The sequence below is a fragment of the Miscanthus floridulus genome, chromosome 10 (assembly GCF_019320115.1).
Source record: "Miscanthus floridulus cultivar M001 chromosome 10, ASM1932011v1, whole genome shotgun sequence".
Classification (NCBI taxonomy): domain Eukaryota; kingdom Viridiplantae; phylum Streptophyta; class Magnoliopsida; order Poales; family Poaceae; genus Miscanthus; species Miscanthus floridulus.
Window position 1 is genome coordinate 96,519,491 of NC_089589.1, and position 25,816 is coordinate 96,545,306.

General features: G+C 45.5%; 1 protein-coding gene across 1 annotated transcript; it reads left to right on the top strand.

Annotated features, from left to right (window-relative positions):
- Positions 1 to 24,431: 24,431 nt before the first annotated feature.
- On the top strand, positions 24,432 to 25,267 carry LOC136489092 (uncharacterized). The gene is made up of 2 exons (XM_066485820.1): positions 24,432 to 24,527; positions 24,821 to 25,267. The coding sequence occupies exons 1-2, from the start codon at positions 24,432 to 24,434 to the stop codon at positions 25,265 to 25,267; spliced, it is 543 nt and encodes a 180-aa protein (XP_066341917.1).
- Positions 25,268 to 25,816: the final 549 nt, after the last annotated feature.

A 25,816-nucleotide genomic window follows, 5' to 3' on the forward strand; every position in this document is an offset into this window, starting at 1 on the left:
AGTTTGATAAGTTGAATGATAGGGATGATGTTTGCTGTAAAAATGGTTAATAACAAAGTTGTAGATAATTTGATAAGCTTTCCAGCAGGAGAAGCAGAGGAAGGGGACCAGCGGGAGAATCCGCAAGCCGCAGCTCCCGAAGGCGTGGAGCAGAATTCTGAAGAGCTTTCGGAGTGCCCTGACCACCGCCCTACTTCTTTTCTGAAAGGCAAGCTCCGGAGCATTCTAAGTCTCCCAGTATTTTACAAATGTTTACTTAAGTACTTATGATTGATGCATTAGGTTATAAGAGTTGAATGGAACCCCTTAGTGCATGTACATTCCTTGTCCAGATATTACACCTTTAACCGGTATAGGTCCAGGATCGAATATATGCTTAGCCATGCTTAGACCGATAGAAGTCGGGTGATGTCTTGTCACCTGCGAGATATAGGTGGATACCGGAGCACGGTTGGCTATATTTGCTATCATGGAACAGAACCATGGGGTAAAAGAAAATCGAGACCGGGCGGGATGTCGATAGAGAAGCAACAAGACATGGAGGTCTTGGGTGTGGATCTATCCCCGTCTGTGTCGATTAAGGACCGTACCGTTGTTGGTGCTTCTGACAAGATTGAACGCATGCCTCTCACTTAGCTGGCCAGATAACTCGTTCCGACCGCGAAGCCGAGTAATTCAACGCAGGCCGGGACCCGTTCTGTTGTGCGCTCCTTCCGGGGAACGATCAGACTAAGCCCAAGGGTAGGCTAGGCCTAAACGTCCTGGCATCTGGTGTTCTAGATTGTGCGGTACGGACCCACGAAATGTAGACCTGAGTTGTACCAAAGGTGACCTAAGGCTATTGTGGCTGGTAGACCTGGGTTTGTGTTAGGAATAAATTCCCAGCTGGTTGAAATTGATTCGAATCGTCGTCTCTCCCGGATAGTGAGAAACTTGGCTAGTCCCAACATTGTAGTAACTGGGTTATGAAACATGATGGTTCGGATGAATATGGAATTACAATACCTGCTATGGTTACTATTGTATGCTTTTAAACAGATATACCACATGTTTGGCATAGGATAGTTGCTAATCTAGAAATGGATAGTTATAATTAACTTGATAAAGGCATCGTAATGGTCCAACTACGTCAATTGCTTATATGCAAAATGTTGTCAAGCTACGTCCACTTATACAGCCTTGCATAATCCGTGGAGTCATTTTATTTCTGGTTCATGACGGGTAAGTCTAGCTGAGTACCTTCTCGTACTCAGGGTTTTATTTTCCCATTGTTGCAGATGGCACTGTGTATCATGGTTATTGCAAGAGTTGCTTCTATCCCGCCGTGGATGAGGAGTAAGCCTTGGGTAGGCTTCTTTATTAATCCCTGTCTTTGCTTTTGTGGACCGTGATCCTATTTGGCACTGTATCAAACTATGTTGGAAACTTTATTTTCGAACTTAATTGCTTCCGCTTTATCTATCAAACTCGGTTTGTAATAACTTTTATTCGTACTCTGATGATGAAATGTATCGGTGAACTTGATGAAATATGTGGCATCTATGTTGAATCATGTACGATCTTGGTTGTTGTAAATCGTTTATCGAGACCCGTCGTGGTACTCAATGGACTACCGGGTTTATATGGGTTCAAGTATGATAGTGCGACCGCTTGCGGGCTGCCATTGTACTTGTACTCTTATAAATTCGTCGGTTCTGCGACAACTGGCATCAGAGCAAGATTCAATGTTAATTGTCACAAGTGTATTTAAAACAAAAGTTTTTGTTTTCCAAAAACCCTTCTCTAGCAACTAATAGTTATATTAATAGATATTTGAAATCTAAAGTGTGCCAATGATCACTTTCCTTATGCCCAAATTAAGGACTATTAGGTGGCTATTTAAGTACTAACATGGGGTTTTTTACTTCGTCGTCCATACGGCGTGCTATTGTATGGATGCCTTTTATTTGAGTGGTAATGTATGGATCAAATGCCTCTACGCCAAGGTAAGATGATGAGTGTATGACCGCAAGATGTGAGCGTGCGGTCGGGGAGAGTTAGCTTTGGTACGACTATGTATGCATGCTTGCATGTGTATATGGTATGTATTTAATTGTGGGTTTAAATTATTGTCAGGTAGATTGATACGGAAGTATATGTATGGGTATACATATATGGAAGTATTTACAATTACATTCTGCATATTTCATTATGGGTTTAGGGCTGAAATGGAATTCTTATGCAGGTACACTAACAACGAAACGTGTAGCTCGACTAGTTACGCTATATATGAGAGAATGTATGTATGCCACCGTGTCTACCGTTAGAAACAAATTTTTCCTAAGTTTGTGAGGACGTACGGAATGAGCATGCATCATGATAATTACCATTCACATAATTAAATTGTTCCTCCCCTTATAAAATTCTTACTCGGTTATGTAACTCTTATCCATTATGGCATTGTCTCACCAAGTGGTACATGTTAATGGTGCAGATGGCACACACAAAGCAGACCACTCGCAAGTCCACCGGAGGCAGAGCTCCCAGCCGTCAGCTTGCTCCACGTACCCATCAACGTCACACATTTCTTGGAGAGTTTGGGATGCCTACACTCTTGTGGAGAGTGCTCAGCTATGTAGGCTATCCTGATGGAATGGAGCCCCACTACTTCTGGGCGAATGAGCAGTTGGGGGAAGGTCTCTTAGTTACTGTGGAGACTGTTGTTTGTCCCCAAGGTGACGGTTCTGAGTGGACAGGTTGGTGTTATAAGTCAACTGGCAGGACTGCTGAAGAAGCAGCTGGCAGGGCAGCCTTTGGGATCCTGAGGGATATCATGGATCGTTTTCCTCAAGAGCTGGTAGCCGCTTTGGTTGGAGTCTTTCCGAGGGGCAACCCCTCCACTGACTCATGGCAGCAGGCAAGAGGAAGATCTTTGGAGATTGGTGCAGCAGAAGGGCAGAACAGTGATAACTCTGCCATGAGCGCCATGTTCGCAGTGATGAAGGTGTTAGATGGAGTAGAAGGTAGCCTCAGACGTGTGTCTGGTGCTCTTGGTCATGCCCGCGAGGACCGACGTCAGCTTTAAAGGGAGCACGACGCCAAGATTGAGAGGCTTAATGTAGAGATGGCTCAGTTAACTCACCAGAGGAATGCAGCCTGGTCTAGGGAAGATGTTCTGAGAGCTCGACAGTTTGAACTGGAGCAGCAGTTGGCCAATGCGGAAGAATACAATGATAACCTACATGAAGAGGTTCATCAGCTGAATAACCAGCTCCACCCTTATGTTCTGCCTGGAGCCGTAGAGATGGATCTAGAAGAGGACGAGGAAGAAGAAGAAGTGGAGCCTGAAGAAGAAGTGGAGCCTGAAGAAGAAGTGGAGCCTGAGGAAGGAGATGATCCTACGTCTGACCTCGATAGTGATCACGATGAGGATTAGATCGCTTAGTACTTAGTGGAAGGGCCAATGTATCACCTTTATTCATATAATGGACCTGTAGCTTGAATTTGGTAGTAGTAATCCGACTATCATGTAATGTTGTTAATCGCACGACTATCGCACATTTGGTTGAACATCAATGCAATTCCAGTCCTTTGTTGGTAATCACGATTTAAATTTGCATGCGTTATGAGCGCGATAAGTGGTCAAATTGGGGATGTCATGTTGCGAGAATAAATTGTTATGCCTCTGTTTTTATTGTGATTTTGAGAATTTTCTCCAGTAATTTCAGTTTGGTATAAGTACATAATTCATCTGCAATCTCTTGACATCAACCAATAATCGCTTATTGTTGCAACTTCGCAGATGACGCGCACCCGTGCTGGAGCTGGTGGCAGCCAGGATGGCAACCATGATGACTTGCCACCCCCACCGCCGCCGTCCACTCAGGAGTTCTTTACCCAGTTCTTAGGGAGCCAGAGGACAATGGAGGAAGCTTTGCGCCTCATCATGCAAAACACTGCTCAGGGCCACCCACATCAACCAGGGGCCGAGCCAAATCAGCACAGTACATTCAAGGAGTTTCTGGATACGAAGCCTCCAATCTTCAAGGTGGCTGAGGAACCACTACAGGCTGACGAGTGGCTAAATACCATTGAGCAGAAATTTCGTCTGCTGAGGGTCACAGAGCATCTGAAAGCTGAGTATGCTTCTCATCAGCTACAAGGACCAGTAGGGATCTGGTGGACACATTTCCTGTCGTCTTTGCCTGCTAACGCGCGAGTGACCTGGGAACAGTTCAAGCTGGCTTTTAGGGGACATCATATTCCCCCGGGCCTGATGCGCATGAAAGCCACCGAATTTATGAGGCTCGCTCAAGAAACAAAGACTCTCACAGAATATATGCATGCATTCAACAACCTGTCCAGATATGCTCCAGGTTTTGTGGATACTGAAGAGAAAAAGGTAGAGAGCTTCAAACGGGGTCTGGGTACCAAACTGATGAAGACCATGGCCAATTCTAGGTGTGCCACGTACAATGAGTTTATTAGTGATGCCTTGACCCAAGAAAACCACAACAACATGCATGCCGTTGCTAAGGGTCACAGAGGGCATATGAGGCAGGTGCCTCCAGATCTTCCTAGTCGAAAGCGTCTATCACAGCTAGGCCACAATTCCGTCCACCTGCACCCAAGTTTAGGCCTCCACCACCTAAAGCTCAGAATAACAGGCCATAGAAACCATTTGCCTTACCAAAAGGAACTGGCAGTCAGGGAAGCTCCACCGGACCGAGGAATAATTAGCCATGTTTCAACTGCAACCAAATGGGTCATTGGGCCAAGGAATGCCACCACCCCAAGAAGAATTGCAACCCAAATCAGAACAATCAGAGGCAGGCAAACGCAAGGGCATGTCCGGGATACGTGCATTATACCGCTGTTGAGGAAGTGCCTGCTGGAGAAGTTGTCATGGCTGGTATGTTTCTCGTCAACAAGCATCCCGCTGTTGTTTTATTTGATTCGGGAGTTTCTCATTCATTTATGAGTCAAGCATTTGCATCTAGACATGATCAAGAAATAATTGAAGTAAGCAAAGGGGGTTATAACATAAGTTCAGCAGGGGGTACTGTTACTACCAAAAAGATAGTCAAAAATGTACTCATCTCTTTACAAGGGAGGGAGTACACAACGGATTTGATAATATTGCCCGGGTTATCGATAAGTGTAATCTTAGGCATGAATTGGATGAAGGATCATGGTGTTCTTATTGACACTAGCACCCGCACTATTATGTTGAGGGAACCCACAGGAGGGAATGCTTTTCTAGTACCACTCTCCCACAATTTTGAACTCCAACATTTAGCTTGCGCTTCCAAACCACCACACTTTGTGATATCCCAGTGGTTTGTGAGTTTCTGGATGTATTTCCAGAGGAATTACCAGGCTTACCACCTAATAGGGAGGTGGAATTTAAGATTGAATTAGTGCCAGGTACGGCACCCATATCCAGAAGGCCCTATAGAATGCCACCCAATGAGTTAGCGGAACTTAAGGTTCAATTGCAAGATCTATTGGACAAGGGTCTTATCCAACCTAGCTCATCTCCGTGGGGATGTCCAGCCTTGTTTGTGAAAAAGAAGGACAAGTCATTAAGAATGTATGTAGATTACAAACCACTCAATGCTATGACCACCAAGAACAAATATCCGTTGCCCCGCATCGACATCTTGTTCGATCAGCTAGCGAAGGCAAAGGTATTCTCCAAAATTGACTTGAGATCAGGCTACCATCAAATAAAGATCAGACCGGAGGATATACCTAAAACTGCCTTCTCTACTAGGTACGGCTTATACGAGTATTTGGTTATGCCTTTTGGACTAACAAATGCTCCAGCCTACTTCATGTACCTGATGAACTCGGTATTCATGCCCGAACTCGACTAGTTCGTGGTTGTGTTTATCGATGATATATTGATTTATTCAGAAAATGAGTCAGATCATGAAGAGCATCTAAGGATTGTTTTATCCAGATTGAGGGAGCATAAGCTATATGTGAAGTTTAGCAAATGTGAATTTTGGTTGAGCAAAGTACCTTTCTTAGGTCACATCTTATCAAGAGATGGAATCTCTGTAGACCCATCGAAAGTACAAGAGGTCATGGATTGGAAAGCCCCAACTTCGGTTCATGAAGTTCAGAGTTTTCTAGGGTTAGCAGGATATTATCATCGTTTTATTCCAGATTTCTCAAAGATAGCTAAGCCTATGACCAGACTACTTCAGAAAGAGGAGAAGTACAAATGGACATCAGAATGTGAAATAGCTTTTCACACCCTCAGAACTTTGTTGACTACAGCACCTGTGCTAGCACAACCAGACATTGAAAAGCCTTTTGACGTATTTTATGATGCGTCGGGAATAGGCTTGGGATGTGTGCTTATGCAAGAAGGATGGGTTATTGCATATGCTTCTCGGCAATTGAGGAAACATTAAGTCAACTACCCTACACATGATTTAGAACTTGCAGCAGTTGTTCACGCTTTAAAGATATGGAGACATTATTTGTTGGGTAATGTATGTCATATATATACTGACCACAAAAGTCTCAAGTATATCTTTACCCAACCAGAGCTGAACATGAGACAACGAAGATGATTGGAATTGATTAAGGACTACAATTTAGAAGTGCATTACCATCCAGGTAAAGCTAATGTAGTAGCCGATGCACTTAGTCAGAAGTCTCATTGCAACACCATGGAAGCATTATTGGAAGATGGATTCAACTTGTTACATCCTGCTGTACTACACAATATCACGATCAGTTGTTCACTTGAGAGCAAAATCATAGAGCTACAGCAGACAGATATAGGAATAAGTCACATCAAGAGAAAAATGCAAGAGCAAGAAACCAAACATTTTAGATTGGACGAAAGAGGTGTACTATGGTTTGAGGACCGACTTGTGGTACCAAAAGACCATGAGCTAAGGAATCAAATTTTAGATGAAGCTCACTCGTCCAAATTGTCCATCCATCCGGGTAGTAGTAAGATGTATCAAGATTTGAAAACCCATTTTTGGTGGACTAAGATGAAGAAAGAGATCGTAGCCTATGTTGCTAGGTGTGATAACTGCAGTAGAGTAAAAGTTGTCCATATGAAATCTGCCGGACTACTTCAGCCATTGCCTATTCCAGGATGGAAATGGGAGGAAATCAGCATGGACTTTATCACAGGCCTTCCAATGACGCCACAGGGTCATGATTCAATATGGGTTATTGTTGATCGTCTCACCAAGTCAGCACACTTTATACCCGTGAACACACGGTATATAGTTGGAAAATATGCTGAGATATATGTTTTCCAGATCGTGAGACTACATGGAGTACCCACGACTATAATCTCAGATCGAGGACCATAGTTCATAGCTTGTTTCTGGGAGCACTTACACTAGGCTTTGGGAACCAAGCTAATCAGAAGTTCGGCATACCATCCGCAAACTTCAGGACAGACAGAGCGAGTGAACCAAATCCTAGAAGATTTACTTAGAGCTTGTGTTATGTCTTCAAAGGGTTCATGGGAGAAATGGTTACCTTTAGCAGAATTCTCCTATAACAACAGTTATCAAGCGAGTATCAAGATGGCTCCATTTGAAGCCTTGTATGGCAGAAAATGTAGAACTCCATTGAATTGGATTGAGCCTGGTGAAAGGAGATACTTTGGTATTGACTTTATCAATGAAGCCAAAGAGCAAGTACGTATCATCCAACAACATATGAAGGCAGCTCAATCAAGACAAAAGAGTTATGCCGACAGAAGAAGAAGACCACTGACTTTTGAAGTGGGTGACTATGTATACTTGAGAGTATCACCCATGAAAGGTGTGAAAAGATTTGGGATGAAAAAGAAGCTTTCACCAAGATATGTAGGGCCATACAAAATTTTGGAACAAAAAGGAAATGTTGCGTATAAGTTACAACTTCCACCAGAGATGAGTGCAATATTTGATGTGTTCCATGTTTCTCAGTTGAAGAAATGTCTTCGAGTACCTAAAGAAGGTATTGCACCCACCAACGTGCAGCTTCAATCGGATTTGACCTATGAAGAAAAGCCAATTCGAGTATTAGAGGAGATGGAGAGAGTAACATGGAGTAAGATTATTAAGTTCTATAAGGTGGTGTGGAACAATCACAGTGAATAAGATGCTACGTGGGAAAGAGTGGATTATTTACGAGAAGTTTATCCCGCCTTTTTCCAAGAATGGTAGGTCTTGCAAATCTCGGGATGAGATTTTTATAAGGGGGAGGGGCTGTAACACCCTAGGTGTTAACCTTGCATAACTTGACTTGCATAGCATGAGCATGATCATAAAGCATTCATATATAAGCTTTGACACTTGAAACATTTGATTAAAACATATGCAACATTCTTATTATTTCATGTTTCCATGTGTATATGCATATGATCATGAGTGTAAACATGTAGATGATTGTGTGACCTTGCAAATAGCTTAAACATGTTTAGAATATCATCATGAACAACTTTGGTATTTATGGCTAGGGCTAATTAGGTCATTATGTCATAGTTCAAGTATGTACCATCTTTTGAATGTAGCATGTTTGACCAAGTTTGAACTATGTGCTAGAGACTATGCATGTATGTGATCACTAAAACAAAGTTGTAGTATTTGTCATGGGGAACAACTTTTATCTTTGGGTCATGAACTAATAATGTGCATAGCTTATTCTTTTGGAGCTCACAAAAATCATCAAGTCAACAATTTTCTACACAGCCAATTCTGCTAAGTCTTCTACCCTAACCGTGCTGACAGCCGATCTTTGGGATGACCTAACTCGAGATTGGTTGAGAGTTTGGGCGTGAGTTCTAAACAAGAATTGGAGATGGTACTTAGGGCTACAATTTTCGTTTAAGAGTCATTCACTGAATCACCTTGTATCGACGGCAAATTCAACTCGAAGTCACGTCGTCAGGCTCGGTTTGCGTCATTGATGAAATGAACGGGAGCTTCAGTGGCCGCACGTCGCCGGTGTTCTGCCCTGCACGGCAGAGACAAGCCAGAGCCGGCCATTATCACCCCCAGCGCCCTCCCGATCCATCCCGCGCCTCATTTCCAAATTTCTGCTCCTCCTTCACCGTCCGCAGCACCCGCAAGCGCTGCCGCCGAGCTCCCGCAGCGCCGCCGTCGCCTCGCGTGCGCTACGTCGCACCACCACCACCTCCATCTCGCCCATAGCTATGCCACACCTCCCTCTACCCCCTCGTCTTGATTGCAGCGGCTGTCATGCTTCGGTGAGGGCGTATTCGCCGTTTTCTTTCTCGCCGGAGTTCTCGGTCGCCATGGCCGCCTCCACGGCAAGCTTGCCATTGCTCGGCTCATCTGCGATTTTCTTCCGATTGATGGCGTTAGAGCTTGGTTAGGACGAGTATTAGCCGGTGCTATGATGTTACCTCCGTGAGAGGTCTCGCCGGCGTGGAACGCGACAACCCGCGCCGCTGCGCTCTAACCTCCGCACCACAGCGCCATGGCCATGCGTCGTCGGAGCTTTGCGTGAAGCTTGTACTGTTTAAATAGAGTCACTAGGTCACCGTGGTACTATTGCGTGCCTCGCCTGGCATTTCCATGGCCAGAGATGGCCGGCACCGCGTTGAGCAGCACCGCCGTGCCACTATGGCCGGCGACGAGCATGCTCCGCCACACCTGCACGGTCACCACCTAGACCATCCGACGCGTCTTGAGTAGTGGGTCACGATGTTGCCCATGGTTTCATCGGAGAACTCACCGGCGACGAGCTCTGGCCATGCCAGTAGAGTAGCGCCGCCGGCCCTGTTTTCGTCTCAATGACATGTGGGGTCCTCTGACCGAAGGGTCCCACCGGTCAGCGACTCCATATCTGAAAGCTAGCTCATTTGATTCTAGTTTTTGAATTCTTTTGTGATTTTTATATCTTTAGTTTGGTAGCTTCAAAAATTGGGAAATAAATTTGGTTATGTTCCTTAGGAAGGTTAGTATTTAGGAAAAATATATTCTTGGCATTTACAGTAGAAATTTTTGGAGATTTAAATAGAGATTTGAAATGTATTTTTGAATGCATGCAAATTTGTTTATTTTATATCTAGAGTTCCTGTTCTCCAAAAATTATGAAATTTTTGTGGTAATCTATTCTTGTCATGTATGAACTCTGGTAAAAATTTGAGGATAAGTGCATGTGTAGATCTATAGTTATAGATTTTTCTTTTATAAATAGTTAATCCTTGTATGAATTTTTATAAATTATTTATGAATCCAAAATTCATGAAATTTGTTGGAGGTAATCCTAGTACCATAAGGATGCTAAGAAAAATAGGAAATCTGTTGCTTGACACTTTTCACTAGGGTTTTCCATTTATGCGACTTTAAGCCTTTCTGTCTTGTCATTTTGTATAGAATATTTTACTAAATAAAATGTCATGAAACTTTTACAGTAGTCTTTTAATAACCTTAGTAAAGCACTGTAAATTTTTGAGAATTTATGAAACACATCTAGTATATGTTTATTATTTAACCTAGATATCTAAATAAAATAATAAAGGCATTTAAATAAATAGTTTGGGCTTCACCATTATATTGTCTTGAATGTATTTGGTATGCTTAAACTGTTGGTAGGCTTTATGTTATCAAACTTTGAGTGATTACATGAGTAGAAGTATTGTTGCTTAAAATGCAAATGTAAAAGGATTCCGGACAGCTTCTGTAGTTTGATAAGTTGCATGATAGGGATGATGTTTGCTGTAAAAATGGTTAACAACAAAGTTGTAGATAATTTGATAAGCTTTCCAGAAAGTCTAGGATCACTGCATTTGGATTAGTAGAACTCCAGTTATGAGTGAAACAAGTAGCTACTGTTTTGTGATAGAGTAGATGCATTGTGGAAGTAGTTAATTAAATAATCGAGAAGAGATATGCACCTACTCAATAAACATGATGCACTTGTTAACATATATGCATTCGTAATACTTATGCCATATTCATGCATCTAGGATCGGAGGAAGAAATAACGTTGCTGGACTTCGAAGAAGCAGAGGAAGGGGACCAGCGGGAGAATCCGCAAGCCGCAGCTCCCGAAGGCGTGGAGCAGAATCCTAAAGAGCTTCCGGAGTGCTCTGACCACCGCCCTACTTCTTTTCTGAAAGGCAAGCCCCGGAGCATTCTAAATCTCCTAGTATTTTACAAATATTTACTTAAGTACTTATGATTGATGCATTAGGTTATAAGAGTTGAATGGAACCACTTGGTGCATGTACATTCCTTGTCCAGATATTACACCTTTAACCGGTATAGGTCCAGGATCGAATATATGCTTAGCCATGCTTAGACCGGTAGAAATCGGGTGATGTCCTGTCACCTGCGAGATATAGGTGGATACTAGAGCACGGTTGGCTATATTTGCTATCGTGGAATAGAACCATGGGGTAAAAGAAAATCGAGACCGGGCGGGATGTCGATAGAGAAGCAACAAGACATGGAGGTCTTGGGTGTGGATCTATCCCTGTCTGTGTCGACTAAGGACCGTACCGTTGTTGGCGCTTCTGACAAGATTGAACGCATGCCTCTCACTTAGCTGGCCGGATAACTCGTTCTGACCGCGAAGCCGAGTAATTCAACGCAGGCCGGGACCCGTTCTGTTGTGCGCTCCTTCCGGGGAACGATCAGACTGAGCCCAAGGGCAGGCTAGGCCTGAACATCCTGGCATCTGGTGTTCCAGATTGTGCGGCGCGGTATGGACCCGCGAAATGTAGACCTGAGTTGTACCAAAGGTGACCTAAGGCTATCGTGGCTGGTAGACCTGGGTTTGTGTTAGGAATAAATTCCTGGCTGGTTGAAATCGATTCGAATCGCCGTCTCTCCCGGATAGTGAGAAACTTGGCTAGTCCCAACATCGTAGTAACTGGGTTATGAAACATGATGGTTTGGATGAATATGAAATTACAATACCTGCTATGGTTACTATTGTATGCTTTTAAACAGATATACCACATGTTTGGCATATGATAGTTGCTAATCTAGAAATGGATAGTTATAATTAACTTGATAAAGGCATCGTAATGGTCCAACTACGTCAATTGCTTTTATGCAAAATGTTGTCAAGCTACGTCCACTTATACAGCCTTGCATAATCCGTGGAGTCATTTTATTTCTGGTTCATGACGAGTAAGTCTAGCTGAGTACCTTCTCGTACTCAGGGTTTTATTTTCCCATTGTTGCATATGGCACTGTGTATCATGGTTATTGCAAGAGTTGCTTCTATCCCACCGTGGATGAGGAGTAAGCCTTGGGCAGGCTTCTTTATTAATCCCTGTCTTTGCTTTTGTGGACCGTGATCCTATTTGGCACTGTATCAAACTATGTTGGAAACTTTATTTTCGAACTTAATTGCTTCCGCTTTATATATCAAACTCGGTTTGTAATAACTTTTATTCGTACTCTGATGATGAAATGTATCGGTGAACTTTATGAAATATGTGGCATGTATATTGAATCATGTACGATCTTGGTTGTTGTAAATCGTTTATCGAGACCCGTCGTGGTACTCGACGGACTACCGGGTTTATATGGGTTCAAGTATGACAGTGCGACCGCTTGCGGGCTGCCATTGTACTTGTACTCTTATAAATTGGTCGGTTCTGCGGCATATACTTCCCCACGTGTTTAATTACTATATCGTACTTCAATTTACGTGTGAGATGATGAGAATAATCTTCTTCTCGTACAGTGGTGTTTGCGGCAGCAACCAGGTAATAACTTATGTGGATACTACATTTGTGAATTTATCACTGCACACATAAGAAGAACTCCTGAAGATGTCCTCAGAGTACGTATATATCAATTTTTTATTTATTTTTAAATGAATATATATATATATATATATGTATTAATACTTTTCCTTTTATTTCAAATGCAAGACTGAATGGTTGAAACGAAGGGTCATGCAAAAAGACCATCTGAAAGTAGTTCAAGAGTCAATAGCAGGATATCTTCTAGAAAAAGTGCTAAATCCCAACAGCGAGTTCTACTTTAATCCTAAGGAACTAAAGATGTAAATTAAATGTTTATTGATATCGTTATTTTCGAGAACAAGATTATGAAAGTGTTGTATATATACATATATATCTATAATATATATAGTTTCATACTTTATTCGAATATAATAATGCTCGAGATGAGAATTCAATGTAATTATATGCGTGCGTGTATTTATATTAGCAGCGTAGAATACGTACATAAAAACATATTATATATTAAACAAATATGTGTAACTGAACTGAAAACAAATTAAACAAAAAAAAAGAAAAGGAACATTTAGTCCCGGTTGGGGTTACCAACCGGGACTAAAGGGTGCGGCCACGTTTGCTCGGCTGGAGGGCCTTTAGTCCCGGTTGGTAACACCAACCGGGATTAAAGGTTCTCTTTAATCCCGGCTCGATGACTCAGGACTGAAGGTTCCACCTTTAGTCCCGGGATCGTTGTCCCGGCACGGTAACCGGGACTAAAGGCCGTTACCGCCCAGGACAACAAGTCCATCTTGTAGTAGTGTAACCTTCATAATTATTGGTTCACCATTGTTGGATCCTTCTATCATCTGGATGTTCCCACGGACGGAGGTTAGGTTGCCTGCATGTGACGGCCTTTTTTAGTCCAACAAATTAATTGGTTCACCATTTGTATATCTATGTCTAATACTAAATAGCCAAAATTTCTTCCACTAATTTTTTCGTCCAGCCTAATCACCCGCTCATGAAGTCCCACGTCTAGTTTTTTTTCCTGTGGAGACGTTCCCGTCCATGTCCTTTAGCTCGCAAAGTCCCCGCATCTGTTTTTTCTTCCGTGAAGACGTTCCCTTCCGTGTGCATTGTCGAGTTCCTTTTTTCTTTTCTTTTTTCCGCTTCCACTTTCCCATGTTTAGTTCTGACTTTTTTGTTGCTTCTTTTTTATCTCCTCTTTTTTTCTTATATAAAGAAAATAGAAAATAATAAATATAGTATTATGAGTCTTTGAACTCCTAATCGTTTCCTAAAAAATAAATATTTCCATCACTAAGGCCCCGTTTGGAACGCAGGAATTTTCCCTGTTTCTGAATAACTTCCTGTGAAATTTCTACATAATTCCTGTGAAATTTATGCGCTCGAAATAGGCCCTGAGTTGCTGTTGTAATTTTAATTATATTAGGAATAAAACTTAGTTCCTGTGAAATAGGCCCTGAGACGAGACACCGCCACCACTACAAATGTCAAGAGTTTGGAGAAAAACGGGCGGGGATGAAAGCGAGGAGAGACATGTTGGCACTAAGCATGTGGAGGAAGGTGTGGTGAAAACACAAACATAGCAATCGTCAACATGAGGAACAGGTCGCTACTCGCTAGCTGGCAGCATAGCACACACGACGTACGTACACGCAGCTTTGTTGCTTGTGATCGAAAGCGACGCTTAATTGGTACGTAAAAGGTGCCTGGGCAAGAAACAAAAATACGACAAACGCTTGTCGCTCTCGGGCGTCAGCAGTAAGTACTGTAGGGTTCTAGGTTGCTACGATGAATGTAACGGTTATCTTCAAAAAGAGAAAAGATCTTATTGAGACCGGCCTCTCCAATGAATAACCCGATTTCATTGAAACCCTGCAATCGATCTATACGAGTAGTGTCCAACATTTCAAAGAAAGTTTGGAGACTCCGGGCGTGCATGATTGTGTCGCTCGCACCGCCGGTAGATCAACAGCTTGTGGACGATTGAAATAAAATCCACATGGCGCCACGTACAACAATGATGGAGCCGTTGATTGGCTAGCTATAGGTGCGAATACCTGCGATGCAGCTGAAATCAGAAACGAGGACAGGCACTGCCCGTGCGTGGGTCGCATGCATGGCCGCCATGCAGTCGCAGCTAGCGCCAGCGGCGTACGCGTCGCACTCGTACACACACATGGCCGTATATAATGATGACCTGCGTGTCGCTTTTCCCCATGCATCTCCTCTTCCATAGCTCCTCCCCGATCCCTGAGATTGTTGGGTCGCAAAAGGCAGGCAGGCTCCTCGATCGATCGGTTTTGACTGACGGAGACTGCAAGGGTGGTGGTCAGACTCATGATGAGTCGGTCACGCACTGACGAACGATAACTCCTTGTGTGTAGCGGACGTGACTTTCCATATGTGCTACAGTAGGTAGGACTGTAGGGGGCAGATTGTCAGCTTATGGTTCGGTTTGGATTCACACGCTTGACGACGCCTCATGCACGCACGCAGACGCAGCATCATCATCTCAACTGTTTCGTCGTCGGCCTCGAAATGTCAAAAGGACGATGGAGAAAAGAAAGCTGGAAATAATCAAAGGAAAATGCTAATAAGAGAACGTGCAGTCGGTGGGGATAACGCCCGCACGCCTCCCGCAGCCCCGCACCCACTCGTCCTCTACCCCTGTGGCCCCGTCTCTCTCTCTCCTCCGGGCGACCATGGTGGCGACGCGACCATGTCCCACCACCTCCTCGTGTCCGCGTCCCACCGCCTCCCCTGCGCGCAACAATGGCGGATCTGGAGGCAGCGGCGTCGGATCCGGCGGCGGCGGGGCCAAGTAGGCCTCCTCTTCCTCCTCCTCCTCCTCTCTCTCTCTCCCTCTCCTCTCTCCTCTCTCCTCCTGGATCGGGCTAGGGTTCCGGCGAGCACTCCCTTCTTCTCCAACTCCGGTGGGGTATAGATTGGCCGGCCGTGGGGAGGTAGGTAGGGCAGGCGGCGGGAGAGGCGGCCGGGCCAGGTCGTGGCGGGGAGGCTCGCCGGAGCTGGAGAAGATGGCGGTGGTGGGGGAAGGGAAAGAGGGCGGCCGCCGTGGGCGCTAGGGTTCGCTGGAGGGGCGGTGGCCGGTGGCGGGGGCGAGGACGCTAGAGTGGGTGAAGAGGCTGTTGAGTTTTTTTTTAACTCAAATCTACTGTGCTAGAGTGGTGTGCGCGCTGGGAGTCTAAATCCTGCACGCGCATGCAGTAGAAAAGCCCATAATCAAAAGCTGAGGCAGGTAAAGGAACGAAGACCGATAGCGACAGGGCTTGATATGAACGAGAAGGGTCTAACCTTTTGCCCCTGCCTAATATAACACGGATTAATCACGGTCTATTGTTTTTGATTTGCATGCATGCATGCATCCACGCTAGTTTAGTTGCAGTTTGCAGATGAAAAAAAAGGACTTCCTCAAAAAAAAATTGAAATAGGAAAAAAAAAGGAGTATTCTCTCTTTAACGCCCTCACAAATGGAGGCTTTAATTTCCCAAGCCTCGACAAGTTCCAATAATCACCCAGCGGCCAACGCTTGAACGACCTACTCCACGTACACTTAGGCCACGTTCGTTTCACCGGGGATGAGTCCTAAAATCCTGGCCGGATTGTTACTTTAATTTAGGTAAGCTTTCACTGCCGAATTGATGGCTGGCCTCCTAAAGCTAAAGCTGTAACGGAACGAGCCCTTAATGGGCCTTCGATTCGTTCTTCTTTGTTTCCGACGATCCTTTCGCTGAAAGGTTCAATGACGCGTACTACGTAGTACAGTTCGTTCGTGAGCCCACACGGCCTGCGGCGGCTCTGCTAGCTGCTCCACGCCCACTGCTGGGCAGTCAGTGGGGACGGATCAAGTTTGGACTAGGAGTAGAATGGAAACGCACGGTCGATGGACCAAGACAGGCGGACCGACCTGCTTCTTCTTCGAAGTCACCAAAAGTAATCAAGTGTAATGCAGTAATATATAATAATGCATGTCATGTGCGGTGCCGTTGGTCGTCGATTCATATGATGTTCAGTCATGGACTAATTAGACTTAAAACGTTCGTCTCGCGATTTTCAACCAAACTGTATAATTAGTTTTTTTTTTTCTACATTTAATGCTCTATACACGTATCGCAAGATTCGGCTACTGTAACATTTTTTGAAAAACTTTTTTAATTGATGGATACTGTAGCACTTTTTAGGAAACTGTTTTAGAACTCAACACGGCCTAACTTGCTTGAATGAGGACTTACACGTACGGCGTGCAGGAGCGAGTCGTCAATGCAAGTGGGGTGGACAAGTCATGCACATCTATTTCTTCCACGTACGTATGCATCACATGGAACGTCAAGGATGAACCACTGGATTCCAGACCGCATGCACGCAAATGTCGTACGCTCAGGTAAACACCCTGTTCGCTTGTTGGTTTCAACCAGCCCAAACCAGCCAGCCAACAGTATTTTCCTCTCACAACAAACCAGCACCAACCAGCCAAACCAGCCCAGAAACCAACCAGCGAACAGGCCGAAAGCTAGCTGCAATGTGCATGCTGCCACTGCGCCCGTTTTGAAAACGGCGAACAATAAAAGTGAAAGTGAACAGGAAAAATGTCGGATGAATAGCAACCGGAAAATGTTTAAAATTAGATGAACAGTGTCAGAAAGTAAACGTCAACATCATGAACCGTGCTAAACAGTAGCTGGAGCACGGAGGAGGCAGGAATTTATTCCTGGACGAGGGTTATATTCTTATTATAATTAACTATTAGTCTTATAGTAAACAATTTTAAATTTTTATTTTTTTCTATACATAAATCATTCACAAACCAGCCAACCGAACAAGTTTTACCTACATAGCAGTTGTGGTCACACCTTAAAATATAGCAGTTTATTACCGGCCTGTGACCATTCCAAGAGATACATATCCATGTGACGCTGCTGGTATCATCTCCTATCTTGAGACTTGGCCGGACGGGCACGGTACAGCAACACACAGTCCCCATCGGCTTGTGACCAGCAGTCTGTGGCCTGTGATGTGCATACGTACGTACTATGGGCGTGTTTAGTTCCGAAAATTTTTGGCTTTTGGCTACTGTAGCACTTTCGTTTGTATTTGACAAAAATTGTTCAATTATAGACTATTTAGACTTAAAAGATTTGTCTCGCCAATTACAGACAAACTGTACAATTAGTTATTCTTTTTACCTACATTTAATACTCCATGCATGTGCCGCAAAATTTGATGTGACGAGAAATCTTGAAAATTTTTGGTTTTTTGGTGGGAGCCCTATATGGGTCGCAAAAGGGAGACAGGCTCATCCATTGACTGACGCAGACTGCACGCAGCAGCAGGCCATGAGGCATCATCACTCCTACTACTACGGATCCAGCAAAGAGACACACAGGCCACAGACTGCTGGTTACCAGGGATGAAAACAGATATTTTCATCTGTTTAGAGGGGTTGAGATCTGTCCGTATCCGAGTCCGGATATCCAATATTCGATACCGTATCCGTATCCGAATATTCAAATCGCATATTTATTATGTCGATATCCAACCGTATCCTATCCGACATAGTTGACACTATCCGTATTCGAATCCAAATTCGAACAGAAATATGAAAACAAATGTAATATCGGTGATATCCGTCCGTATATGATCCGTTTTCACTGCTACAGTAGGGAGTACGTAGGACGGACCTGACTTTCTCCATTGACGAACAGTCGGTAGGAGCAGGGCAGTGGCAGATTGTCAGCTTAGAAATCGCTGGACTCGCACGTACTGTAGTATTCCTAGAAGACGCTCTCTCTCAGCCTGCTGTTCTACACAGAAATGTTCACAGCTTTTTCTAATTTTTTATTGTTTTTTATCTCCAGCTCGGCCGGCGATTTCACACTGCCGTTGAGGACGCCCAAATGGTTGGGTTGGATTCATCGGCTGGACTGAAATGGCACTGTTCACGTTGGACTTTACTGTTCATATTGAAATTTTGTTAGAGAAAAACTGTTCCGACTGAGAAAAAAAAACGAGCTAGACAACCAAAAACGACCAGCCGAACACGGCAGACGCCTCATGCACGCTCGCAGACGCAGCACAGATAGCATCATCTCAACTGTTTCGTCGGCCTCGAAATGTCAAAAGCAGGATGGAGAAAAAAAATTAAAGCTGGGAATAAATAAAAGCTGAGGCAGGTAAATGAACGAAAAGTTAGCAGATCGAACACAATGCCAAAGGCATGCATGTTGGCCATATATAAAACGACGAGAAGACCGATAGCGACAGTGCTTGACATATCAACGAGAACGGTCTAACCTTTTTGCCCCTAATAATATAACACGGATAGATAAAACACGGTCTATTGTTTTGATTTGCAATGCTAATAATGCATGCCATGCTTGAACGAGAACGTACGTACGGCGTGCAGGAGCGAGTCGGCATGGTCGGGTGGTGGTCTGGTGGACAAGTGACATCTATTTCTTTTTCTTATTATTTTTGGAATGAAGTGACATCTACTATTTCTATATAGTACGGAGTATTATCTAAGGCTCCGTTTAGATGCAAGAAAAAACCAAAAATTTTCAAGATTCCCCGTCACATCAGTACATGCATGGAGTACTAAATGTAGACGAAAAAAAAACTAATTACACAGTTAGCCGAGAAATCGTGAGACGAATCTTTTAAGCCTAAATAGTCCATAATTAGATAATTTTTGCCAAATAAAAACGAAAATGCTACAACAGTCAAAAACCAAAAATTTTCGGAACTAAACGGAGCCTAAGTATATGGAATCAATCCATGAACACCGCTGCTGGATTCCAGAGACCGCATGCACGCAAATGTCGTACTCCTACGCTCATGTACAACTGCAATGTGCACGCACCTCTCCTTTCTTTCTTTCTTTTATTAAAAAAAATTGCCTGCCTATATTTCTGCACTACTCTACATGCTCCATCTGGCCCTAAATAACTGTCGGTATTAGAGTGCGTGCTGCACACACTTTGACTTGATTTATAGAAAATACGTACTACAATATATTTATCTTCAAATAAATTTATTTAAAAAACTAGATTCAAAGATCTTTCCAATGATACTAATTATATACCATAAATATTAATATTTTTTAGTATGTATTTAGTTAAACTTGTTTTTCGTTAAACAAAAACGATAGATATTCATGGACAAAGGCAGTACTAGTCGTTACTGTAACAACCAGCCAAGTCCAAAGCTATTACATCTCGCTATATATCTTCGAAAAAACATACGAGATACGTACAAACTCTTCGATCAGAGGTTTTGGACTTTGGACGTCGCGTCGTCAGGCACGACCTGTTCCGATCCGCTGTAGTACGTTTGCCTGTTTCCTACGTAGCCGGGGCGTGCTCACGTCTACTCGTACGTATTTTTTCCATTCCAAATTACAAGTCACTTTAACTTTTTTACTATATTTATTTTGATATGTATTTAGATATAATATATATCTAGAGATATAAAACAAAATAAATATATAAAAAATCAAAACAACTTATAATTTAAACGGATCGGAGTACTTCTCTGTGTCTTCTCTTCCGCAAAGTACAAGCCGTTGTCGTCACACCTTAATATATAGTTTAACCGGTGATACATCTATGCATATCCATCAGTAGTAGGCATGGCATGACATCGTCACGCGGGCCGTCGTGTCATCGTCCGGCTTATATGCATACGACATTTTATTTCGATATATACAACGTATACTATACTCCATATCTCATCTCGATGACTAACGCGGTGTTTGGTTCCGCGGACTATTTTTTTTTAGTCCCTGTCACATCGGATGTTTGGACACTAATTTGGAGTATTAAATATATTTTAATTACAAAACTAATTACATATATGGAGACTAATTTACGAGCCGAATCTATTAAGCCTAATTAGTGCATGATTTGACAATGTGGTGCTACAGTAAATATACTCTAATGATGGATTAATTAGGCTTAATAGATTCGTCTCGTAAATTAGTCTCCATCTGTGTAATTAGTTTTGTAATTAGAATATATTTAGTACTCCAAATTAGTGTCCAAACATCCGATATAACCAAACACCCCTAACTCGTTTGTCCCGTACGTGTTGATACAGACAGGTTCAGTCGACGCCACCCGTGAGCGCAGCAAGTATATATACCTATGTGACATTTGGAGTTCAAGCAACACGCCCACAACGGGACAGCACACTGAAAACTTTGTTGGTTTATACGACGGCCGCAGCTTATCCCTTTTGGACCTTTTGCTAATATATATCTTTTTTCCCTATAATTCACAGTATAGATGCTAAATGCCACGTACACTCTCCCCTAACCTAAGCATGCAGGAAGACACAAATCCAGGGTCCCCAATGAACCCGCATCCTAGCAAAAATTCGACCTAGTAGACGGCGTAGCAACAACGCGCGCCTCTTGTGCCGGCCTGGATACCTAATGATAGGCCGGGGAAACGATCCGGTCCCCGACCGGAAGGCTTGGCCAAGGTGTGGACATAGTCTGACCCCGACCTTCTTTTTCGACCAGGGATACGCCGAACCTCTGCTTTTAGCTCTTCCCCGACCGACATGGTCGGGCCCGACTAGGAACGACCGACCGGGGATGTCCGCTCGGTGAGGACTCAGGGATCAGGCGGAGCAGATAAGGTAAGGCGCTTAAGTCAAACCGCAATATCGATGGTCGTACCCTGCCATACCCTGCGCACCTGCAGGACGGTGCCACCAGGCCATGCCAGAAAGCCAAATGCAACCTTCCAGGCGTGTCAGAACCCAAACAGTATTGTAGGCGTCGACATTTGCCACCAGGCAAATGCGGTAGAGCCTGCCACACGCATCTAGACATAAACAGTATTGTGGGCGCCGACGATCGTCTCGTACTCGACAACTTGGGCAACAAGACTAGGTAGCACACGTATACATTCTCTCTCTTTCTCTGACTTGTAAGAGTCCATCCCCTTCGACTATAAAAGGGAATGAGCTCTCTCCTAAAAAGGGATCGGACTATTTTCTAGTTCTCTGGCTCTCCTCAAAAAAGAGAAGCTAGACGATTTGAGCACTCGAGGACCTGAGAACTCGAATAGCACAATAGCCCTAGAACTCTAAAGCATCACAGAGCATACACTCTAAAACTTAGCTCACGTTAAAGCCCCCGTCACTCTCGGCCCTTCGGTTCAGAGTTTGACCGTGCCTTTAACACTCCTTTCTTATTCCTACTCGTTTATAACCCCACAGCAAACTTTAAGCACCTGGGCTCATGAATAAAGTCTCCGACCGACTGAAACTGAACATAGGGCACGTTGCCTGAACCAGTATAAATCATGTGTCCTTGAGTCCTAGGCCACATCCGATCACAACGCACGGCCAAACTACAAATATTTACTTGTTGGTCAATCTTCGCACCGACAGTTGGCGCCGTCCATGGGAAGGACGTCGTGCGTTCACGCTTTTGGTCATCGGATGGCCCATCTTTCCACCATCTTCGGCATGGCGGGCTCAAGCGATACGATTCGCTTCGGCTCGCTAGAGTTTCCCACGCTCCTACCTGTTGGGATGTGAGTTCCTCCCGTCTTCGAGCCGCTCTAGACCTTCCTCTTCGGAAGTATGGACTTCATCGCCGACCAGCTCGGCGTACTCTGCCTCCGCGAGGAGGCACTTGTCCCAGCGCCCACTGGAGGAGTGCCCTCCGCCGGCCCCGGGCCACTCGACGACCTCAACGTTGAGACACCCGTGCTTCACCTCGAGCCCATGCTAGGCTCAAACTCCACGGTGAGTATCGTACATATTGTTCTTTATTCACTATTTAAGACCTTCTGCCAACTCTCCGAAGGGACCCCGTTGTCCTCACCACGATCGCCGTATGACCGGTTCCCCTAAGGCTTCGCGTCCCCCCTGGGCGCGTGCGCGTGGGGGCTCCGAAGGATGCGGACGCCGCCCCCTCTCACATCCGAATTTGTCGGGATGGAGGGCTACGCTCCTACATCCTTTCATGACCTCAAAGATGATGATGTCCAAAGAAACGACTCCAGCATCGGCGACGTTGTGGCACCTGGCCACCCTCTGTCCTTGGAGTGTGCTATGGCATATGCCCTGGGACAGCCACCGATGGTAGCAGAATCTCTACAGACTCACACCCCTCCGAACCCTCATGTGAAGGCCCTCGCACATGCGTAGGAGCACAGCGAGGAGTTACGACAAAGGTGGCAGAGTCAACCGCCACCTATGCTGGCCCGCTTGGCGCAGCACGCTGCGCCATGTGCGCATAACCCGACGAGTGGCGCTTGGGGTAGCGCCCACTAGGTCCAGCGTAACATCCTAGATGGAGGGAATCATCCCCCACAGTTTGCTCGGGCTAGCTAGAACATCGCTGCTGCGACGATGCTTCTGCGTAGCCTTCCCGAGCCTGCCAACTCCCAGTAACAGGCAATCCACCGGAACCTCCGGGCGCTGGTGGAAACCACTGCCGTTCAACAAGCAGAGAGCTCCACGTCGCAACACCGGCTCATGGCCTCTTGCCCCACCGGGGGAATGGGGTCGCACCAGTCAAATTGCTCCATCCACTCACCACTATAGTTGCCCGGATTGGGGCAAGAGGCCGTGGCTGCACCACAGCCTGACCCGGCGCCCGCTCCACACCGACCACCTGTGCACAAATGGCTCGAGCCGAACCATGACGCTCATAGTGTCATCAACAATCGACGCCATGCCCGGCACAATGATGACGTCCATCAAGTGGCGGTGAGAGCAGGCGGCATGGGCCCTAGCCTACCCATTGAGGAGTGTAGAGACATGCATCCTAGGCATGGTGGCCGACCAAATGACCGGAGCCCTAGCCCGAATGCCCCGGGGCCACGGGCCTTTGGTCGTCGCATCTAGAGAGCGTCGTTCCCACAGCGCTTCTGACCACCCACCAACATCACCACATACACCGGGTAAACGAACCTCGGTATATGGCTCGAAGACTTATGGCTCGCCTACCGAGCTAGAGGAGTGGATGATGACCACTTCATCAATCAATATCTCCCCATCTGCGTGGCAGAGGAAGTTCGAGCATAGCTCGAATTTCTCCTGGTCGATAGCAACCACGATTGTGCAGATCTCAAGAGGGTCTGTGTCAAAAATTTTCAGGGGACATATGTCCATCCTGGGAATTCCTGGGACCTCAAGAGCTGCCAGCAGGAGCCCAACGAGTCCCTACAAGATTACATCCATAGGTTCTCAAAACGGTGCAACTCCCTTCCTTATGTCATTGACGCGGACATCATCAGTGCGTTCCTCTCTGGGACAACCAATGAGTCCTTGATCCACAAGCTCAGCTATCTGAAGCTCTGTACCACCCGACCTTCTCCACATCACCACAAACCAGGCCTCCGGCGAGGAGGCGGTCGGGGCAGTCTTTAGCGGGGGTCGGGACAAGGGCAAGGCCAAGCGTGAGGAGAAAGGCGAGGGCCCCTCCACACAAAGGGGCAAGAAGAGTAAGAAGAATCGGCGTCGACCGACCAACCCCGCTTTGGTCGCCGTAGCCGATCATGCGGGCAAGCAGCCCCAGCAGGGCCAGCCCGACCACTTCGACAAGCTCATGGAGACTCCATCCACCAACCACGCCTACCTCGTCAAGCACCTATACAAGGACTGCGAGCTCCTCAAGCGCTTCCTACGATAGGCTGGCAGGCCGAAGGAAGGGAAGGGCAAGGAGGAGGCGGCCAGGAAAGGAGGCATGGCGGGCAAGGATGATAACGGCTTCCATGACCCCGAGGAATATCTCATGACCTTTGGGGGATCCAATGCCATCCACTCCAATCGCCAGCACAAGGTACGCTATAGAGTGGCATGTGCTGCTGAGACGGTCGTCCCCTCTTTCCTTAGTTGGTCGGACTCCCCAATCACTTTTGATCAGAAAGACCATCCTTCCCACATCACTCGATCGGGTCACTACCCGATCGTCATTGACCCCATGTCCTCAAGAAATGCCTCACCAAGGTGCTGATGGACGGAGGCAGTAGCCTCAACATTCTCTACGTCGACACCCTCGATGCCATGCGCATCTCCTAGTCGGTGCTCCACCCAGTGAGCTCTCCCTTCTACAGCGTGATCCCACGGATGCAGGCGTACCCACTCAGGCAGATCGACCTACCCATCATATTTGGTGACCAAGCCAACTTTCGCTTAGAGGTCCTCACCTTTGAGGTGGTCGACTTTCCAAGGTCCTACCACACTATCTTGGGGCGGCCATGCTACGCCAAGTTCATGGTGACCCCCAACTACACCTACCTAAAGTTGAAGATGCCAGGACCGAACGACGTCATCACTATGGGTAGCACCTTTTCGCACGCCTACACGTCCGACCGCGAGCACTACGAGCTTGCCTCGGCGATCATCAACTCTGTTGAGCTCCTAGAGCTTGGGAATTCGTCGACTCCAGCAGTCCCAGACTACAACGAGCCGACCTCCTCAAGTGCCTTCCACCCGACAAAGGAAACCAAGGCGGTGGGGATCGACCCCGCCGCCCCGACCAAGACAGTGCGGATCGGAACTAAGCTCCTGAACAAATAGAAAAGCAAGCTCGCTGACTTTCTACATGCTAATCATGATGTCTTCGCGTGGAAACTTTCTAACGTGCCGAGCATACCAAGGGACGTCGCTGAGCATGCATTACACCTCGCCCCGGGCTTGAAGCCCGTCAAAGATCGCTTGCATCGCTTTGATGATGAGAGGTGCAGGGCCATAGGCGAGGAGATCGCCAAACTCCTAGCAGCTGGGTTTATCAAAGAAGTATACCACTCTGACTGGCTAGCTAATCCTGTTCTTATAAAAAAGAAGACCGAAAAATGGAGAATATGTGTTGATTATACTGGTCTCAACAAGGCATGTCCAAAGGACCATTTTCCTTTGCCATGCATAGACCAGATAGTCGACTACACCTCAGGATGCGAAATCCTCTCCTTTCTTGATGCCTACTCAGGCTACCACCAGATCATGATCAAAGAGTCTGACCAGGTTGCGACTTCATTCATCACCCTATATGGTTTGTACTGCTTTGTAACTATGCCCTTTGGTCTGAAGAATGCCGACGCCACCTATCAACGGTGCATGCAGCGATGC

Excerpts from the sequence above, each read along its gene's own strand:
- LOC136489092 (XM_066485820.1), top strand. The coding sequence starts at position 24,432 with ATGGCGGGCAAGGATGATAACGGCTTCCATGACCCCGAGGAATATCTC. Across the intron at positions 24,528-24,820 it reads ACTCCAATCGCCAGCACAAG|GCGTACCCACTCAGGCAGAT; the intron begins GTACGCTATAGA and ends CCACGGATGCAG.